The sequence below is a fragment of the Salvelinus sp. IW2-2015 genome, linkage group LG25 (genome assembly GCF_002910315.2).
Source record: "Salvelinus sp. IW2-2015 linkage group LG25, ASM291031v2, whole genome shotgun sequence".
NCBI lineage: Eukaryota > Metazoa > Chordata > Actinopteri > Salmoniformes > Salmonidae > Salvelinus > Salvelinus sp. IW2-2015.
The window spans coordinates 21,419,256-21,441,863 of record NC_036865.1 but is presented as its reverse complement, the minus strand read 5'-3'; the positions used below and the strand labels follow the sequence as shown (position 1 = coordinate 21,441,863).

At 42.1% G+C, this 22,608-nt stretch overlaps 1 protein-coding gene across 1 annotated transcript in view; it reads left to right on the top strand.

The window, feature by feature from the left end:
* LOC139023013 (attractin-like protein 1) overlaps positions 1 to 22,608 on the top strand; it is a 203,572-nt gene that overhangs the window by 97,655 nt on the left and 83,309 nt on the right. Inside the window, exon 10 of the mRNA XM_070434987.1 lies at positions 5,073 to 5,151. Within this exon, the coding sequence (XP_070291088.1) occupies positions 5,073 to 5,151 (79 nt within the window). The remainder of the gene's footprint in view (positions 1 to 5,072; positions 5,152 to 22,608) is intronic.

The following is a 22,608-nucleotide window of genomic DNA, read 5'->3' as shown; positions in this document are numbered from 1 at the left end:
GAACTGGCAAAATCTGGTGCAGTCCATGACGAGGAGATGCACTGCAGTACTTAAAGCAGCTGGTAACACACCAGATACTGACTGTTACTTTTGTTTTGACCCCCCTTTGTTCAGGGACACATTATTCCATTTCTGTTGTCACATGTCTGTGGAACTTGTTCAGTTTATGTCTCAGTGTTGAACTTGTATGTACACAAATATTTACACGTTAAGTTATTGAAAATAAATGCAGTTGACAGTGAGAGGACGTTTTACATACACTAAGTTGACTGTACTTTAAACAGCTTGGAAAATTCCAGAAAATGTATGTCATGGCTTTAGAAGCTTCTGATAGGCTAATTGACATAATTGAGTCAATTGGAGGTGTACCTGTGGATGTATTTCAAGGCCTATCTTCAAACTCAGTGCCTCCTTGCTTGACATCATGGAAAAATCTAAAGAAATCAGCCAAGACCTCAGAAAGAAAATTGTGGACCTCCACAAGTCTGGTTCATCCCTGGGAACAACTTCCAAACGCCTGAAGGTATCACGTCCATCTGTACAAACAATAGTATGCAAGTATAAACACCATGGGACCACACAGCCTCATACTGCTCAGGAAGGAGACGCGTTCTGTCTCCTAGAGATGACGTACTTTGGTGCGAAAAGTGCAAATCAATCCCAGAACAACAGCAAAGGACCTTGTTGAAGATGCTGGAGGAAACAGGTACAAAAGTATCTATAGCCACAGTAAAACGGTCCTATATCGACATAACCTGAAAGGCCGCTCAGCAAGGAAGAAGCCACTGCTCCAAACCCGCCATAAAAAGCCAGACTACGGTTTTCAACTGCACATGGGTACAAAGATCGTACTTTTTAGAGAAATGTCCTCTGGTGTGATGAAACAAAAATATAATATATTTATATATATATAATCTATATATATTCTTATATATCACACACACACACACACACACACACACACACACACACACACACACACACACACACACACACACACACACACACATCAATTACACAGTTCATGAAAGCAAAAACAATTGCGGACAGTCTGATCACTGATGGAGTGATTGTGCGTTCCTGGTGTAACTCGGGCAGTTGTTGTTGCCATCCTGTACCTCTCCCGCAGGTGTGATGTTCGGATGTACCAATTCTGTGCAGGTGTTGTTACACATGGTTTGCCACTGGGAGGACGATCAGCTGTCCGTCCTGTCTCCCTGTAGCGCTGTCKTAGGCGTCTCACAGTACAGACATTGCAATTTTTGCCCTGGCCACATCTGCAGTCCTCATGCCTCCTTGCAACATGCTTAAGGCACGCTCACGCAGATAAGCAGGGACCCTGGGCATCTTTCTTTTGGTGTTTTTCAGAGTCAGTAGAAAGGCCTCTTTAGTGTCCTAAGTTTTCATAACTGTGTAATTGATGTTTAGATATGTATAGTGTAATTGTTGTGTATTGATGTGTTCATGCAGGGCTCATCTGATGAAGAGACCTTGGTCTTAATCAGACTCCCTGCAGACTCCCTGCTTAAATAAAAGTTAATAAATAAAACCATTTTWAAAAAAGTACTGTATTTGGTACACCACTAACTAGGCTAATTCCTCCGATAGTTGATGTACTAGTGGTTTTCCAGAACATGTGGTGAGAGAGCATATCCACAGCCTTTCAGCAGGCTTGGCTTGGAAATGTCACGATAATTAAAACTCTTTAGCCCTTTACGATGTGGTCATTGCTTCTGCGGTTCTTTCTAGCTGTACACGGAAGGCGTTATAAAGATAGCGATTGTCTTGGACTGTAACTCACAAGTGTCTCTAATTGACTTCCTGCCTTGGCGGTTTGGTGCGTTGGCCTCCAGGACTTGTAAAAGCTGTGKTTGAAAGACGGGCTTTGTGTGATCTAACCTCCAGATGTCATTGGCATTAGGGTCACTCTGTGTGACAGTGCTTTCTGTCAGAAGTGCATGGCCATTCCTACCCTCCCTGACCCACTCTATGGAATGCACTAGCTCCCTGGGGTTATTGATGGTGTCCATTTGATGCCATTTCCCCATATTTCACTTGGTTTACTTCAGCAGCCAGCCATCAATCTTAGTCTATTTCATAGTGTTCGGTGCTGCTAGCCTTGTGGCGGACATTTTTGTAATCTTCTCTAAAGTAAACAGACAGGCAGCGCTCTATGCAGGCACATGGAGAAATGAAAACAGTCAGAGAAGTTGCAAAGGCAACCAAATCAAATCAAATCAAGTTTATTTTATATAGCCCTTCGTACATCAGCTAATATCTCGAAGTGCTGTACAGAAACCCAGCCTAAAACCCCAAACAGCAAGCAATGCAGGTGTAGAAGCACGGTGGCTAGGAAAAACTCCCTAGAAAGGCCAAAACCTAGGAAGAAACCTAGAGAGGAACCAGGCTATGAGGGGTGGCCAGTCCTCTTCTGGCTGTGCCGGGTGGAGATTATAACAGAACTATGCCAAGATTTTCAAAATGCATTCAAAATGACAAGCATGGTCAAATATAATCAGGAATAAATATCAGTTGGCTTTTCATAGCCGTCATTAAGAGTTGAAAACAGCAAGGTTCTGGACAGGTAGGGGTTCCATAACCGCAGGCAGAACAGCTGAAACTGGAATAGCAGCAAGGCCAGGCGGACTGGGGACAGCAAGGAGTCATCATGCCCGGTTGCCGTGACGTACGGTCCTAGGGCTCAGGTCCTCCGAGAGGAGAAAGAAAGAGAGAAGGAGAGAATTAGAGAGAGCCAAGATTTTCAAATGTTCATAAATGACAAGCATGGTCAAATAATAATCAGGAATAAATATCAGTTGGCTTTTCATAGCCGATCATTAAGAGTTGAAAACAGCAGGTCTGGGACAGGTAGGGGTTCCATAACCGCAGGCAGAGAGAGAGAGAGAGACTGCAAAGTACATTGACACATTGCACAAGTCTAATTCCAGGGAGATGATTACACTGGCCATTTAAACCATTGACAAAGTAATTCCAGGAGATGATTACACTGCCATTTAACCATTGACAAAGTAATTCCAGGAGATGATTACACTGGCCATTTACCATTGACAAAGTAATTCCAGGAGATGATTACACGGCCATTTTAACCATTGACAAAGTAATTCCAGGAGATGATTACACTGGCCATTTAAACCATTGACAAATTATTCCGGGAGATGATTACACTGGCCATTTAAACCATTGACAAAGTAATTCCGGGAGATGATTACACTGCCATTTAAACCATTGACAAAGTAATACCGGAGATGATTACACTGCCATTTTAAAACCATTGACAAAGTAATTCCAGGAGATGATTACACTGGCCATTTAAACCATGACAAAGTAATTCCGGGAGATGATTACACTGGCCATTTAACCATTGACAAAGTAATCGGGAGATGATTACACTGGCCATTTAAACCATTAACAAAGTAATTCCGGGAGAATGATTACACTGGCCATTTAAACCATTGACAAAGTAATTCCGGGAGATGATTACACTGGGCATTTAAACCATTGACAAAGTAATTCCAGGAGATGATTACACTGGCCATTTAAACCATTGACAAAGTTAATTCCGAGGAGATGATACACTGGCCATTTAAACCATTGACAAAGTAATTCCAGGAGATGATTACACTGGCCATTAAACCATTGACAAAGTAATTCCAGGAGATGATTACACTGCGCATTTATAAACCATTGACAAAGTAATTCAGGAGATGATTACACTGGCCATTAAACCATTGACAAAGTAATTCCAGGAGATGATTACACTGGCCATTTAAACCATTGACAAAGTTAATTCCGGGAAGTGAATACACTGGCCATTTAAACCATTGAACAAATTAATTCCGGAGAGATGATTACCACTGGCCATTTAAACCATTGACAAAGTAATTCCGGAGATGGCATTACACTAGGCATTTAAACCATTGACAAAGTATCCAGGGGGATGAGTTACGACTGGCCATTTAAACCATTGACAAAGTAATTCCGGAGATGATTACACTGGCCATTTAAACATTGACAAAAGTAATTCCGGGAGATGATTACACTGGCCATTTTAAACCATTAACAAAGTAATTCCAGGAGATGATTACACTGGCCATTTAAACCATTGAAAGTAATTCCAGGGAGATGATTACCTGGCCATTTAAACCATTGACAAAGTAATTCCAGGAGATGATGTACACTGGCCATTTAAACCATTGACAAAGTAATTCCGGAGATGATTACACTGGCCATTTTAAACCATTGACAAAGTCAATCCAGGAGATGATTACACTGGCCATTTAAACCATTGACAAAGTAATTCCAGGAGAGATTACACTGGGCCATTTAAACCATTGGACAAAGTAATTCCAGGAGATGATTACACTGGCCATTTAAACCATTGACAAAGTAATTCCAGGAGATGATTACACTGGCATTTAAACCATTGACAAAGTAATTCCAGGAGATGATACACTGGTCCATTTAAACCATTGAACAAGTAATTCCCAGGAGAATGTTTACACTGGCCCATTTAAACCATTGACAAAGTAATTCCAGGAGATGATTACACCTGGTCATTTAAGCACTTTATAAATCGATTTCCTTAAGTATGAATAGGGCTTACTTTAGATCAGGTACTGCAAAAAGTGAATTGTAAATGGTTTAAAAGGACACCTTTATAAATCATTTTGTAAATCATTTAGAAATCATTTTTAACTTGTGTGAATAACTGTCTATATATAGCGCTTCCTAACATTTACACGTAGGAATACTAATTAATAAATGGTGATCAAACTATTTATAAAGCCTTATAAATGGTTATTACTGAACGTTATTAGAAAGCGTTACCAGATTGGTCATGTGACCGCTAAATACAGGTGGTAACCCCCCACATGGTAGACCATGAAAATGGCTCCTGACCYTTCTTGTGACATCATACCAAGTCTATGAATTAGGAAATATTAAAATGCTAGGGTTGATTGTAAAATAGTAGACTGAATGGATAACATAATGGATGATTAACTAATTGTTTGATTGATTGATTGATTGGTTGTCCTGTTGTCCTCCTGCAGCTGTTTCCTGTCCCTTTTGCTGGTGGCGGCGGTGGTGTGGAAGGTCAAACAGACGTGCTGGGCGTCCAGGAGGAGAGAGGTAGGTCATATGTCAATCTCCTCAGCTGTCGTAATTGTTGGAAACCATGGTGGTGTTCCAGGCAGATTACTTTTCAGTTGCACTGTGCACATCTACCARTATTTAAGTGCCACATCAACTGGGCAGACAGGTATCAGATTACTAAATCTTATGGTGTAGTTGSGTGTTGGGAGATCTGGTGGGCAACTGAAATGTAGTCTGCCTGGAATGCGGCCCATAAGTGGAGCACACCATACAACACCAGATTCAAACTGACGCAAACGAGAGGGTGCTCTATTCTCACCAACTCAGACTCTGGGTGTATCTCTTTCTCTCTGTCTCTGTCTCTCTCGGTGTGTGTCAATGTATCTTGAATAGTGATAATTGGTAAGACTTTCAGGTACAGTATATGCATATTTGGCAGCTTTAGAAATATTGACAAAATTCTCTCTTCACCTTTTCATGGACAAGTGAACAGGCCAGCTCCTCAATGAAACTGACTGAGGGTCGACTACAGAATGTTTTTGTAATGGTAGTACTCCCCCCATTACATTCTGTACCATACCCAATGTGTGCAGTTCACTAGTAGTTTCACCTGCAGGCAAAGTCCCATTTCCCCCTCCAGTGCCAAGGGTCGTCACAGCCACAAAGTCAGAAATCAAATCAAGAAATCGAGAAATAATATACATTTCAAAATAATAACAAGGAATAAATACACTGAGTAATGATAACATGGTTATATACATGGGATAGCAGTACTGAGTCGATGTGCAGGGTACGATGTAATTGAKGTAGATACAGTGCATTCGGAAAGTATTCAGACCCCTTGACTTTTTCCACATTTTGTTATGTTACAGCCTTATTCTAAAATGGATTAAATAAATGTTTTTCATCATCAATCTACACACAATACCCCATAATGACAAAGCGAAAACAGGGTTTTAGAAATGTTTGCAAATGTGTTAAAAATAGAAAACAGAAATACCTTATTTACATAAGTATTCAGACCCTTTGCTATGAGACTCGAAATTGAGCTCAGGTGCATCCTGTTTCCATCGATCATCATTGAGATGTTTCTATCACTTGATTGGAGTCCACTTGTGGTAAATTCAATTGATTGGACATGATTTGGAAAGGCACACACCTTTCTATATAAGGTCCCACAGTTGACAGTGCATGTCAGAGCAATAAACAAACCATGAGGTGGAAGGAACTGTCCGTAGAGCTCTGAGACAGGATTGTGTCAAGGCACAGATCTGGGGAAGGGTACCAAAACATGTCTGCAGCATTGAAGGTCCCCAAGAACACAGTGGCCTCCATCATTCTTAAATGGAAGAAGTTTGGAACCACCAAGACTCTTCCTGGTCACTAGAGTTCCTCTATGGAGATGGGAGAACTTTCCAGAAGGACAACCATCTCTGCAGCACTCCACCAATCAGGCCTTTATGGTAGAGTAGCCAGACGGAAGGCGCTCCTCTGTAAAAGGCACATGACAGCTCACTTGGAGTTTKCCAAAWGGCACCTAAAGACTCTCAGACCATTAGAAACGAGGTTCTCTGGTCTGATGAAACCAAGATCAAACTCTTTGGCCTGAATGCCAAGCGTCACGTCTGGTGGGAACCTGGCACCATCCCTAGGGTGAAGCATGKTGGTGGCAGCAGCGTGCTGTGGGGATGTTTTTCAGCGGCAGGGACTGGAAGACTAGTCAGGATCGAGGGAAAGATTAACGGAGCAAAGTACAGAGATCCTTGATGAAAACCTGCTCCACAGTGCTCAGGACCTCAGACTGGGGCAAAGGTTCACCTTCCAACAGGACAACGACCCTAAGCGTTTATGAGAATGTCCTTGAGTGGCCCAGCCAGAGCCCGGACTTGAACCTGATTGAACCTCTCTGGAGAGACCTGAAAATAGCTGTGCAGCGAGGCTCCCCATCCAACCTGACAGAGCTTGATTTGATCTGCAGAGAAGAATGGGAGAAACTCCCCAAATACAGGTGTGCCAAGCTTGTAGCGTCATGCCCAAGAAGACTCGAGGCTGTAATCGCTGCCAACGGTGCTTCAACAAAGTACTGAGTAAAGGGTCTGAATACTTATGTAAATGTGATATTTCATTTTTTGAAATATATACATTTGCAACAATTTCTAAAAAGCTGTTTTTGCTTTGTCATTATGGGGTAATGTGTGATGAGGGGGGGAAAATGAATTTCATCCATTTTAGAATAAGGCTGTAACGTAACGAAATGTAAAAATATACTTTCCAAATGCACTGTTTAGACATATACTGTAGGCAGGGATAAAGTGACTAGGCAACCTTAACCACACTGTTAACCTGATGCCTAACCTTAAATTAAAACCATTTTTTGTTTTCATGAATTTTTACGATATAGACAATTTTGTGGCTGAGCTATGTAGTGGGAACAAGTGCCAAGTCAGCTACTTGACCCTTGGCTGTTCTGAAGGGTGTGTTAATGTCACCCGCTCTGCAAACACGGCTCACTCCTTAATGAACGGAGCGCAGCAATAAACAAGGCCATTCCCCCTTAATTACTGCTCCTCATGAACCAATTAACTCTGATGGAGTGATGCTAAATGAAGTGGAATAGAGTGATATATCACTTAAAGAACAGATGCCACATCGTGTTCATGCTTTCTCTTGTTTTACTTTGTTTTTTTTCACAGGCTGCGAAACAGTACCATAAACACACGCATACAAATGTGCAACTTAAACGAGTCATCATTAGGCTTTTAAAATCAATAGGAACAGCAGCGTGGATTTAATTGAGATGGTAACGTGCTCGGTTTCTGTGGTATCCATTGAGATTTSACAGGGGACTCTGATAGTTTAACACTGGTGCCTTTGTTCCTCCTCTGCCAAGGCTGCCACAGTTGGCACTTTTCTCTTCATCAAATATGTGCTTTGGAGATGGGTGCTCCAAGCGTTCAGATATGTAATGGTTTTAATATCACAGAGGAGAATATTCCCGCCTGTCTTGTCCCTTTCTTGGCCCTTTGATCAAAATGTTTGCATCATATTAGACCATTTTTAAAGTATTTTATGTTTCAGATTATCAGATGAGTTTTATATACAGTGGCAAGAAAAAGGAAGTGAACCCTTTGGAATTTCCTGGATTTATGCATAAATTGGTCATCAAATTTGATCTGATCTTCATCTTAGTCACAACAATAGACAAACACAGTGTGCTTAAACTAATAACACACAAATTATTGTATTTTTCGTGTCTATACTGAATATATCATTTAAACATTCACAGTGTAGGTTGGRAAAAGTATGTGAACCCCTAGGCTAATGACTTTTCCAAAAGCTAATTGGAGTCAGGAGTCAGCTAACCTGGAGTCCAATCAATGAGATGAGATTGGAGATGTTGGTTAGAGCTGCCCTGCACTATAAAAAACTCTCTATTCACAAGACGCATTGCCTGAAAAAGAGATCTCAGAATATCTAAGATTAAGAATTGTTGACTTGCATAAAGCTGGAAAGGGTTACAAAAGTATCTCTAAAAGCCTTGATGTTCATCAGTCCACGGAAAGACAAATTGTCTATAAATGGAGAAAGTTCAGCCCTGTTGCTACTCTCCCTAGGAGTGGCCGTCCTGCAAAGATGACTGCAAGAGCACAGCGTAGAATGCTCAATGAGGTTAAGAAGAATCCTAGAGTGTCAGCTAAGGACTTACAGAAATCTCTGGAACATGCTAACATCTCTGTTGACGWGTCTACRATAYGTAAAACACTAAACAAGAATGGTGTTCATGGRAGGACACCACGGAAGAAGCCACTGCAGTCCCCCAAAAATATTGCTGCATGTCTGAAGTTTGCAGAAGTGCACCTGGATGTTCCACAGCGCTACTGGCAAGATATTCTGTGGACAGATGAAACTACAGTTGAGTTGTTTGGAAGGAACACAATACACTGTGTGGAGAAAAAAGGCACAGCACACCAACATCAAAACCTCATCCCAACTGTAAAGTATGGTGGAGAGAGCATCATGGTTTGGGGCCGCTTTGCTGCCTCAGGACCTGGACAGCTTGCTATCATCGATGGAAAAATGAATTCCCAAGTTTATCAAGAAGAATGTAAGGCTATCTGTCCGCCAATTGAAGCGCAAGTTGGGTGATGCAACAGGACAACGACCCAAAACACAGAAGTAAATCAACAACAGAATGGCTTCAACAGAAGAAAATACGCCTTCTGGAGTGGCCCAGTCAGAGTCCTGACCTCAACCCGATTGAGATGCTGTGGTATGACCTCAGRAGAGCAATTCACACCAGGCATGCCAAGAATATTGCTGAACTGAAACAGTGTTGTATAGAGGAATGGTCCTAAATTCCTCCTGACCATTGTGCATGTCTGATCCGCAACTACAGAAACCGTTTGATTCAGGTTATTGCTGCCAAATGAGGGTCAACCAGTTATTAAATCCAAGTTTTGACATACTTTTCCCACGCTGCACTGTGAATGTTTACACGGTGTATTCAATAAAGATATGAATACGTAAAATTGTTTGAGTTATTAGTTTTAGAGGGCTGTGTTTGTCTATTGTGTTGACCTAGATGAAGATCAGATCAAATTTTATGACCAATTTTATGCAGTAATCCAGGTATTTACAAAGGGTTCACATACTTTTTCTTGCCACTGTAGTGGGACCGCTATTGATTTAGTCAAGTCCTTCAAAGTTCTCTGCCACGTTTGGATTAGACCTACTGTAGGAAGTTGTGTTATACTGTGTGAAACAAGTTTTCTGTTGTATCTACTGTTGTAGAAGTGTGTGTGTGTGGTTTGGATGGCCACTGGGAGTATAAAATACAGCCCCTGTACATGTATTGCACTCCTGTTTGTACTTATGCAGCAGATATGAATCCATAACACAGAGCTTTATGCCAGTATGAATGGTGGTGATATCTGCAGTGTACTGTAAAGTCTCCTCTTACCCGGTTCTCCGTGTATTTGTTTAGCCCTGTTCCCCAGTGAGAGCACACTTGCTTGTGGACACGTCTACATTATTAATGAGGAAGAGTCCCAAATCACTGAAGAGCTCCACTGCTGCATTCACTGTGTCTCACTCCCCTCTCTGTGGAGGCCAACACTCAGCATTAACATGGCAGGTCACCCATGGGTTAGAGTCCAGTGGCACTGATATCACACACAGCCAGCTGTATTAGTTATTTTACTACATCCCATATATTACAGGGGGTTGGAGCCCAGTTTTATGAACAGGGTGGAAACAGAGAGGCATGTAGTGAAATGAAGAAAAACATTTCTGTCAAAAAGATGTTATGTAAAGGTAGTGTGATAACCATTCTAGCACCTGTGTGCCTGTGGTCAATAGGGGAATGGAGTGTTGACTTGTTTTTGTGTGTTTGTGTCTTTGTGTCTTTCTCACACACACACAGACACACACACACACACACACACAGTCAGAAACAGTGAAACGCCATTGTCTGTTGTCAGTGCTGGCAGCTCGTAACTTTGATTAGATATGTAGGAGTCTTCTGAACCATTTCCTCCATCACTTACCCTGCACCATCAAGGGGAAAATTCACAATATAAATGAATTGAGTTGGATGCTAATAAATATGAGATATAATGTAATATGTTATTACAGATAATAAATATTAGATATAATGTAATATGTTATTACAGATAATAAATATTATATATAATACAATATATATTGTTACAGATATTAGGTATAATATAATATATATTGCTGATACTAGGTGCCTCGGATGCTTGGGGTCAATTGGACCAAATGGGCCTAATTAATAACAGCCATTATTATTTTTCAATGTTTTCATTTCTCTTTAAGATTGTTAGTATATTTTAGTATATTTTCTCATGGGTTGTAAACGAGGGGTCCAGGGTTATATAAGTGAAACCCCCCCCAAAATGATATTCTAAATTATACTGTACATGCCCATGGTGGAATCGTCCTCTGTGATGATTAGGGGACTGGTTTGCAAACTTACATGTAAACCACATGTGCTCTAGGTTTCTGTCATTTTATTTTCAACAATAAAGGATGGAGTTTTATCTATATATGTGATCTTCTAATAGATTACAGAGATGATAGGGGGCATAGATCAAGTCCCAACTATACAGTAATACGATAAAGGCCAATGTCTCATTATTTGACTTAATTCCATTGTACTGACAATTATATTGTATTCACAGAGGCGCATATCATTTGTTAGCACATCTCCTAAGGGTAAACTCTTGGGGGGATTCTTGTAGAGAAGGTGAAAATGGGATCTCTCCAGAGTTAATTATGGATCACAACCAGCAGAGTGGAAAATACATTTACAGCTAGGCTTATGCTAATTACGTTTCCAACAATACTTTTTGGATATGAGATCAAACAATCAAAACTACTTTGAAATTCTAATGAAGATGCCCAAGACGGCTTGTACAGGCGTCTTTGATTCCCCTAATAGGGTTGCCCCTCTGTAGACCGTGAAAAAGCTGTATTTTGACAACTAACCTCATTAAGTTTGCTCCTCTTCTCACAATTGATAAATAAACAAACAAAGRAATAGATAATGGTCTTCTCATTTAATTGTCAAATGTATGCGTYGCTCTCCTATGTTCTATTCAYATGTGGTTGTCTGATACCCACTCTTTATTTCTCCTTCTCTTAAGCAGCTGTACAGGAAATGTCTTCTTTACATTTGCATTGGCTCATATTTACCCCTAAAATGTTCAGACAGCTAAAATATGTATTGGGCTTAGTCAGATTGGAGAGTATAGAAGGGGTGCATATGTCTCTCACCAGCTTCCCTCTGAGAATACCTTCCATCCCCCTCTAGTCTCCAGTCCAATCTCCTAACTGCTAATCCAAACCACAGACAGATGTTGCCCAATTCTCTGATTAAATGCAGATTTATTCCTGTAATTTAGTTTAACTGATGTCGTCCTCAAAAGAGCAACATGAATTTTGTGGGCATTAATTTAACTGTGTGTGTGTGATTGTGTGTAATATTAGGTGAGAGACTTGTTAAGGCTGTCCACTTCTGACCTTTTGGCATCTGTATGATAATTGCACCAATTTCCCGTTATGTTCCTTATCTTAAATTAGACGGTCGTATTTCTTTGCATAAAGCAGTTCACATAATGCATCAATGACTGCAAAGAAATGAAACAAAAAARGTTTAAAGATAGTCAGCTGTATGAGCTGCAAAAACATTCCATAATGACCAGAAATTTGATTCAATTCAATGTTTTAGGGTTATTTGTTTTTCTTTTAACTTTCCCTGATATTCTCAAATTAGCCAGATTTGAAAGCAATTATATACATTTACAAAGATGAAGTTGCTCCCAGTAAACAAATGTAGTCATTTARATGTTTGATAATCTAATTGATAGTTATTATATTTTCTGGCAGTAGTGTAACAGTCACCTAATGTTTTGAGGGAGAATAAATGTCATGAGAAAGTTATTTCAATAGCTGTCAGTGACTCTGAAGGCCTACAGTACTTGGTGTTGGTACCAACTATAGACCCCTCACACTGTGCAACACAGACCACAATCTCCTGTTGGACAGATTATGTTGTCTGAGCCAGTGAGCACCAAATCACCCTTGCCCCATATTTGGCAGCCATTAATAATGGAGAAGGGTTTAATGTGACCACGCATTGGCTCCCCCGGACAGCTTCAGTGTAAACAAACCAACGCCCAGCCCCCAAACGTCAGCAGCACTCAGTCAGACAGGCTGACGGCTATTCTGCATGCCACCACAGATCACCACAGCACTCGTACGGAGGGAGGATGATGTCAAAGTTTGACCAACCTCCTTCAATGTTGTATTTAAAAAATCATGACAGAAAGACCATCTGGTAGGACAGGTTTCTTTCCATTTAGGGATGGATTTATCAGAGCCCATTTAGTTAAACCCAAGGTTTACCCTTTCAAACATGAAACGGTATCATACCACCATGTTAGCCAGTCTACCATATGCTGATCAGGATCACAGTTTTATTTACCCATAAATCATGTTTTTTCTTTMGAATTATCAGATTATACATACAATTTCAATAAACAGAGCCGACTTAGTGTTAATTTGATTTTGTTACAAGCTGCATGAGTGATAGTTATTAAAACGGTCAGTGTATTGGGGTATAGGCCAATGAGGACACAGAAGTTGGAGTAACTGCCATATAAAGAGACAGGGACAGTAAATCAGTGTATCCCCAAACACAGTCGTAATGTTTACAAGCACACTGTGCGTTAATGACTCACACTATCAGCTCTGCACAGGTGACCGCTTTTATCATCTGACGGTAGATTAGCCTGAAGGTCCCTAGCTTCGCCAGGATCTGAAACGCCCGCCGCCAGCACGCCAAAGTCAATCTTCAAAGAAGCCCGAGACATGGTGCCTAGCGCTCTAAGGGACATGGCACAGACGTCTCCCTGGAACCATAACCTGGCCCACACCAGTTTTATTTGTGTGTTTGTGCCGGTTTCATTTATTTTCTTCTACCAAAGTGCTCAAGGCTCACTTTCTGTAATAATATCCTTTTACACATTCAGAGGTAGCAATCTGATCCTTGTTGTCATGGTGATTGATGGTGATGATTGGCTGGCGTCTGAAATGCCTTCCCATGGTTGATGTTGGTTTCTATCAAAGTTAAGCCWCAACTGCTGTTATGTTTATTGTTTTACAAATTTGTCTCTAAATACAGTGAAGGTACTGATATTACATGTTAATTTCCTTCTTCTAGAGCAGCTATTCCCAAACTGTGGTATGCGTAATAACGTCGGGGGWACGCCAAATAAAAATGTGATTCACATTTATAAMWTTTTTCMTCCACATTTTCAAACAATACATTTATACGGACACAAACAACTGGATTCGTTATCCCTTTCATGCCCTGCCTCCAGTCCACAATCGAAATTGCAACAAGCGGTTCTGTGAAAATTGAATTTAATCAGAAGCCACTGCCAGATTTCTGGATAGGGCTGCGCTCAGTTTCTTGCCTTGGCAAATCGGCTGTTAAGACACTGATGCCCTTTGCAACCACGTACCTATGTGAGAGTGGATTCTCGGCCCTCGCTAGCATGACAACTAAATACAGGCACAGACTGTGTGTGGGAAATGATTTAAGACTGAGACTCTCCAATACAACCCAACATTGCAGAGTTACGTGCATCCTTTCAAGCACACCCTTCTCATTAACCTGTGTTGAGTTATTCACAATTTTTGATGAACAAATAAGGTTTTATATGTAAGATGGCTAAATAAAGAGCAAAATTATTGATTATTATATTATTATTTGTGCCCTGGTCCTATAAGAGCTCTTTGTCACTTCCCACGAGCCGGGTTGTGACAAACTCACCCTCATTCTTATGTTTTAATAAATGTATAGTATAGTGTGTGTGTGTGTGTGTGTGTGGCAGGCTTACAATGATGGCAAAAAACAACATTTGAGAGTGCGCTCACCCTGGTGCTAGAGGGGGTACGCAGCTGGAGGTTGAATGTTTTGAAGGGGTACGGGACTATAAAAACATTTGGGAACCACTGTTCTAGAGGTCTCGCACAAGCCTGCACACTCAACAAGTGTATAGTCAGAGTGGGAACACGTTGACAGTAATATCTCGTGGACAAACTACATAAACATAAATGGTGCCATAGGTCTGTCATTGTACAAAGGGATGCGTCAGTTCAGCAGCATTGGTTCCAGTGCCTGGGTTTGTCGTCACTGGTTATTTGGACAAATCTTTCGAGTTTTAGCAAGGGGGGGGCCTTGGGCCCCTACACTTGCAAAGAGGGGGTGGAGCTCCTCGTTTCGCTCCTTAAATCTCTTTTCTTAACATGCATGGACCCAGAACTTAACTGAGCATCTGACCAATTAGGAAAGACTTTAGTTCTGGGTTAACCGAGATTCCATTTGAAGTGCAGATCATAGCTCACCCACACTAGACTAAAGCATCTGTAGAGGGCCCTCTGTCCTCATTTCTCATTAGTTAGAACAGCCTGCCTCTCATTCAGCTTGGCGTCTACATGGTGTCTCGTGATAGTTATGATAATCATGTTCTGGGTCCGGCTGAACTTGATGAGGAAGTTTGTAGCTGTCGTACTGATGCTAAAGCTGGAAGTGCCAATAGTGTCTGCTGGCAGCATTTTAGTGTGTGTGAATTTAGTCTGTGTGTATGTGTTTCTGTTTATGTGTGCGAGTGCATGCATGTGAATGTGTTTGCACGCACACACTTGTGTTTGTGCGTGTGTGTGTGAGTTCACTCACACACACACACGGATACTGAAGGAAGACCTCTGTGTCTTAGTCAACAACGATGTCCCCACAGTCCACCTCCTTCTTCAATCAGCTCTATTGAAAATAAAATTAACACAGCCTGGTTTTATTGCAAACATCCAATTTACCATGCTTTAGATCCTAGCAATTCCCTGACTGCAGCTACATTTCTTCCTGATTAGCTAGTTGCAAATAACTGTGTTTGGGGATGGAAATTGTGGCAGCTGCTGTTAAAGTGATGTGTGTTTGTTTACCAAGCAGATTGGTGTCATGAAAATCCATTTCAAATAATGGAGACTATACAATAACCAAAAAGATTTGCTGTGAGATGTCGCAACACAGTTTTGAGCCATGTGTTTTGAGCCATATTTCAATGGATTTGTAATGACATCTGTAATCGTCTGTAAAAATGTAGAATGTGAAAAGTGTATTATGTACATTCCGTATATCCTTCAGTCCTGTGCTATCATTCCCTGAGATAATAGTCCCCCCCTAACTGAGGCAGATTCCAACACCAGCACATATGAGCATGGGCAGGTGCACAGCTTGAAAGTAGCCACTTATTAAACCCTCTACCTCTGAACCAGAACCATTTCTGGCAGGCATTTGTCCCTCAGCCACTGTTTGAGCTGTGCATTGTGGAGCTATCTGAAGGCTGTAAAGGGCTGTTTGAGAGGCACTGTGCCAGTTGTGAAACAAGGCAAAGGGAGATTTGATCAGACTCACTGGCCTTTTGATAACCTCTCATATGAACATATGACAGCTCTACCTCTCCATCCCTCTCTCCATCCATCCCTCTCTCATCTATCTCTCTCCCCCATCTCTCATCTCGTTCTCTATCTCTCTCCATCTCTCTATCTCTCTCGCGTCTCTCTCGCTCTCCACCTTCTCTTTCTTTCCCATATCTCTTGCTCTTCTCTCTCTTCCCCCTCTCTTTCTCCCCCAMCGTTMTCTCTCTGKCTCTCTTTTTCTGTGGCTCGTTGGTGTGAAATGTAAAGTGGCCCTCCCACTCATTGGAGACTGTCACTGCTTTGTTGAGACTGAAAGAGTGCTGCTTTTAAAAACCTTTATTTACTGTGAGTGCGTGCCTGCGTGCATTCTTGCATGCGTGTGTGTGACCAGATGGAATGGGAGCGGGTATGAGCCTGGGTCAGTCTGAATTCTGAGTTCAAGGGCCTTTGTGTTGTTGACACTCTGTAGAGACACTGATGAGGCCGTTATGGAAGACTGCAGGCTTCCTGCCTCTATTGTAGATGGAAACTCACAGATACAACAACACATAATTATCTTTGTATGTAATTACACAGACCATCACGCAATCAAGGCCCTTTCTACCGTATGCATGTACACACACAGAGACCCTMACACAGAAATCCTCACACAGAGGCTGTCCAATACAATATCCAGAGAAAATCTAGACATATGCATAACCATGTGTACTCAACCCCTGATCCATCCCCGTTGCATAGCTTCTCTCAGCTTCTCTTTGTGACTAGGAGGTGTAAAACCTCTCTAAGCCATGCTGGTTGGTTGGCTGGTGGGCTAGCTCGGTTGGTACGCCACAGCATGAGGACCACTGGTGACCTGAGGAGACCGAAAAGAGATGGATTAGCACAAAGGAGAACACACCGCTAAATGAACTCTTTGTGCTTGTGTTCCGGAACCCAGTAGGTTTCCACCACAATACACCTGCCAATTATCCCTGTCTGTACCCCACAGGAACCCAAATTGCAGCCTCTCTTATGATGTTCTCTGTTCAACTGAATGKCCGTACCTGGAAATACACCGCTCTGGTGGAAGTAGAACATGCACTTGAACTTGCTTTATTTGTGATATTTAAAAAATGTGACTCTCAAATCTTTGCAGTAGATATTTCCTCTCCTGGATGGTATACACAGATTGCTAAAAGCATTACATGTAATTTCACAGCTATGCAGTGCCTGATGCCCTAGATTAATTGTTAAATAATCAGGTAGATGTGGGTTATTGAATTGCTGTTCTGAAGTGTGACGCTTAGAAACAGGATTAACAGTGAGATCTTCATCCTGCTCTGCTAGTAACTGACTGTTCACTTGTTAATATCAATCTGCCTTCCTGTCAAACTGTTTTAACATGAGCTGCTATGATCCCTGCAGTCTAGACAATCGTACAATTAAGGTACAGCCCATACCCATGAACACACTCATAAACACATGTGGCATTGTGACGTATGCAGTGACGCTGACACACACACACACACACACACACACACACATAAGCAGGCATGCACACACTACAGAAGTAGGATCTTCATTTTAGCCAGTTCCCTACAGCAGGAAATAATCTGTCAGCAATAGGAAATGTGGATTTACATTTTTTTAAATAATTTTGGGGGTTGATACATATTATGTTTTTTTAAAGTGGAAATTGCAAGCTTTAGGAGTCGTTTTAAACCTTGAATACACTACAAGTTTACATTTCCTGATTTGCAGGAACATTCTCATCAACAAAAGAGTGATCAAATGAAGATTCTACATATGTAATGTGCACGGGTGCGCTCGCGCGAACACACACTTCTGCACACTCACACACGATCCCTCAAGGAGTATCACTAGTAGACCAAACTAGAATAGTAAAGATTTGACTGTTAAATTAACTTAAAGCCACCCACAGCCAGGGGCAATGTCTCAGATAGGGGAAYGCTCCGACTAATTTAACATGAATGCTGAGCCTTTACCAGATTAGCCCAGCTCATTCAAGCATGTGTGAAACAGCATTTTGTTCCCTGGTGTCAGAGCGACGCGTAACATCGGTGTCTTTGTGAGGCTATCACGGTCTCCATCATCCTCTTAGTGTGGGCTATGTCATGTTAACTCACTGCAGGGTAGCCAAAGCTGATGCAGCGTCTCTGTTCCTGCTGAAAGGCCAGGATTGGCTGTGATGGTGAGAAGCTAAAGGTCGATGTTAGCACTGGTTCACTACTTCAGCCACAGAGGTCAACCTACATCATCAGCCCCTTAGCAAACAGAGCTAGCTAGTTGGCAGGTTTGATCCGCTCCACACTTCAGGTGATGTTGTAGGTTAACACTGTCATACCCAATGCATGATCACACCATTGTCCATAAGTCAGTCCTCAGACCCTTCTCTCCATCCCTTTCCACTTCTACAATTGTGAAGCCCCCCCCCCCGTCCGTCCGTCTCTCACTTGCTCTCCCTCTTTGAGTGTTCCAGCCGTGTAATGGCTGAAGAGCCCCTGCTCTACCCTTCTCCAGCTAAATGGTGACAGCTGCCGCGGAAACGAGTGCCTTGGAWTTGAGTCCCCCCTCCTGGTACTCAGCGAGTATCCCGCCAGGAAGAGACAATTAGTGTGGCTAATGAGGGAGGCTGTGTGATCAGAGCGCATCCCGAACTCCCTCTCGCTCCTTCACCAACCCCTCTATCCTGCTCTCTACCGCTCCCTCCTTCTCTCTCCGTCACCCACCCATTCATTCTGCTTATCCTCTATAAGGATTTGGACATGCAGGGATTCACTGGACASCGACTCTGGCCCAGCTGTGAAGTCAACTGTACACAGGGCATACACAGCTAGCATGACCTCACAGTACCCACTACTTCAATAGCTCAAACAGCAATGACTCTTTATCTACCCCTTCACTCATGTTCAAGTGCTTCCTCTGTTTCCTCTTTGTCTTTGCCCTCTGTCGTCACCTTAAAGCACTTGTCTTTGAAGTGACTCCAAAAATGTTTTGTGKGATTGTTGCGCGTGTGTTTGCGCGTGTGTGTGATGTCAAAGAGTGCGGAGGATAGGTCATCTCAAGACGCTGTATGGAGAAGGCTCACGGTTGTGTAAACAGTACGTGTAAAACCCTAAGATGAGCGCTAATATTGACAGACTTAATGAGGTATTTAATAACTTAATTAACATAGTCATTAGCATATTGCAGTCATGTTTGTGGGTTGAGGTTGGTTTGTGGATTCAACATCCTGGATGTTGTAGCAGTATTATTATTGGTAGTAGTAGAGATATTAGCAGTAGTAGTAGTAGTAGTAGTGATAGGCGTAGCAGTAGGAGGAGTAGCAATATGAGTAGTAGGAGTCAGAGTAGAAGTAGTAGGAGTAATATCTGTAGGAGTAGTAGTAGAAGTAGTAGTAGCAATAGGAGAAGTAGCAGTATCGATAAGAGTAGCAATAGTAGCAGCAGCAGCAGCAGCAATAGGGGTAGTAGTAGTAGCAATAGGGGTAGTAGCAGCAATAGGAGTAGCAGTAGTAGCAGCAGCAGCAATAGGGCTGTCTCTTATACACATCTAGATGTGTATAAGAGACAGAGCAATAGGAGTAGCAGTAGCAATAGAAGTAGCAGTAGTAGTAGTAGTAGCAGCAGCAATAGTAGTAGCAGCAGTAGTAGTAGCAGTAGTAGCATTAGCAGCAGCAGTAGTAGTAGTAGTAGAAGTAGCAGTAGCAATAGTAGTAGCAGCAGTAGTAGTAGCAGTAGTAGCATTAGCAGCAGCAGTAGTAGTAGTAGTAGAATTAGCAGTAGCAATAGTAGTAGCAGCAGTAGTAGTAGCAGTAGTAGCATTAGCAGCAGCAGTAGTAGTAGTAGTAGAATTAGCAGTAGCAATAGTAGTAGCAGCAGCAGCAATAGTAGCAGCAGCAATAGTAGAAGCATCAATAGTAGTAGCAGTAGTAGTAGCAGCAGCATCAATAGGGTTGGTAGTAGTATTAGCAATAGGGGTAGTAGCAGCAATAGGAGTAGCAGTAGTAGCAGCAGCAGCAATAGGGGGAGTAGCAGTTGCAGCAGCAGCAATAGGAGCAGCAGTAGCAACAGGAGTAGTAGTAATACCAGCAGCAATAGTCGTAGGAGCAGCAGCAATAGTAGTAGCAGCAGCAGTAGTAGTAGCAGCAGCAGTAGTACTAGTAGTAGTAGGAGCAGCAGCAATAGTAGTAGCAGCAGCAGTAGTACTAGTAGTAGTAGGAGCAGCAGCAATAGTAGTAGCGGTAGGAGGAGCAGCAGCAATAGAAGGAGTAGGAGCAGCAGCAGCGATATGAGTAGTAACAGCAGCAGTAGCAACAGGAGTAGAAGTAGCAACAGGAGTAGCAATAGGAGTAGGAGTAGCAGTAGCAATAGAAGTAGCAGTAGCAACAGGAGTAGTAGGTGCAGTGTCAATAGGAGTAGCAATAGGAGTAGGAGTAGCAGTAGTAGTAGTAATACCAGCAGCAATAGGAGTAGCAGTAGTAGTAGTAATACCAGCAGCAATAGGAGTAGGAGCAGCAGTAGTAGTAGGAGCAGCAGCGATAGGAGGAGCAGCAGCGGTAGGAGGAGGAGCAGCAGAAGTGATAGGAGCAGCAGCAGCGATAGGAGTAGTAGGAGCAGCAGCGATAGGAGTAGTAGGAGCAGCAGCGATAGGAGCAGCAATAGTAGCAGTAGGAGTAGCAATAGTAGCAGCAGCAGTAGCAATAGGAGAAGCAGTAGGGTTAGGAGTAGTAGCAGTAGCAATAGGAGTAGCAGCAGTAGGAATAGCAGCAATAGGAGTAGCAGCGGTGGTAGTAGCAATAGTAGTTAGTAGTAGTAGTAGTAGTAGTTAGCAGTAGTAGTAGTAGCAATAGTAGTTAGTAGTAGTAGCAGTACTACTTGTTAGCTTGTTAGCTGTGTGTAAAACGACAATGATGGCTGTGCTTGGTTTAATAGTGAGGGATGTCTTGTTAATAGAGGATCTATTAGATGTCTGTGCCAGCTCTGACCTGTTCCCTCAACCAACCCCTCATCTCTAATGGCTGTCAGCCATTTCCTGCCTGGTTGACCCAAGTTGTGATCAATGGGGTCACTGCAGGGGCTGGGGGATGGAGTTGATGGAATGGCCCAACAGCAGTGGACAGGGCGTTTTAAGGACATTAAATCAACCCMAGAGAAAATAGAATGGTGTGCGTCTGTGTGTCGTATCTGTGTAGCCCCTACATTGGTGTTTACATGTGAATATGTAAGTGTGCAAGTGTTAACCGTGTTTGTGCGTGTGCATTTATGAGAGAGAGAGACCATGGTTACTGATCAAAACMTTAGAAAAACAATTAGAGACTGTGATTTCCACAAATTTGAAACCCTTRTTCAACGTTTCAAAGACCTCTGATGAGAGTAGGCTACCCATCCTTTTGGGGGAGGACACAGAGAGCTGTGGGTTGACAGTGCACTACATTGCTGCCTGCCATAAGATGAGGGACAGTGTCTGACTGACCAATCAACCTGCACATGTACTCTACTGTATGCTTATTGTTATTGTTAAATGTATGGTTATTTTGACCCTTGGTTATTGTTGTTACTGTTGTCCCGTTGACAATTTTGATTCTTATTATTTTCATATTGTAAAATTACCATTGTTACGTCATATATGAGAGAGAGATTTTAATTCCTGCAGACTCAGTAACATGTGGAGAGAGTGATTCCTGCAGACTCAGTAACATGTAGAGTGTTGTGTATTGACCCCAGACAACATGCTGTAAATATGCAGGGTAATGAATGCAGTTATCGGACTCACTTAATCAATCATAACTAGACAAGGCCCAATAATCAGTACACCTGTCCTCTGTGTGTGGAGATTGAATTAGCATAATAAAATAATCCCCATCAAAATCCGTCCGTTTAAACTACAGATATCCATTTTGTTTTGCATGGGCTGCGTCTCAATCCACTGCATCCTCTGATGTCGCCCTCACCATCAGCTGTGAAAAGTAGCAGAGCGGTGTTTGTCAGACCATGAGACATCCCGAAAATCCTTCTTCTCACCAACACGTCTGTAGCGTCCAAACTATTATGACCCCTCCATGGAAATATGAGACTCAAGAACACGATTGTGTACTCCTGTGTTCTCCAAAAGTGTCAAGGGACTCGTCTGAAGTYGGTACATCCAATCTGCCAGCTTCTGTTTGTAGCGTCTGAACTGTTTGGGCTACATACTAATATGACCCCTCTGTGGAAAGGCGATTCTCTCACGAACACGTCCATGTTTTGTTTTGCTCTAGGACGCCCTCAGGCCTCACAAAACCTGTCTGAAGGTAGCTGGGTACCAGTTAATACAATAAATGGAAGTATAAATGGAGATAGTTTAGTGCCTAAAATAAGGGGGTTAATACTTTTTTCTTTGATACCTTTAGGKGTACTAAAACTCTAAATCAAATACCTAAATTATCCTTGGTGTGACCATCTTAAAATCATTTAATATGTTAGCTTAGTAGAACCCTCCCTGATA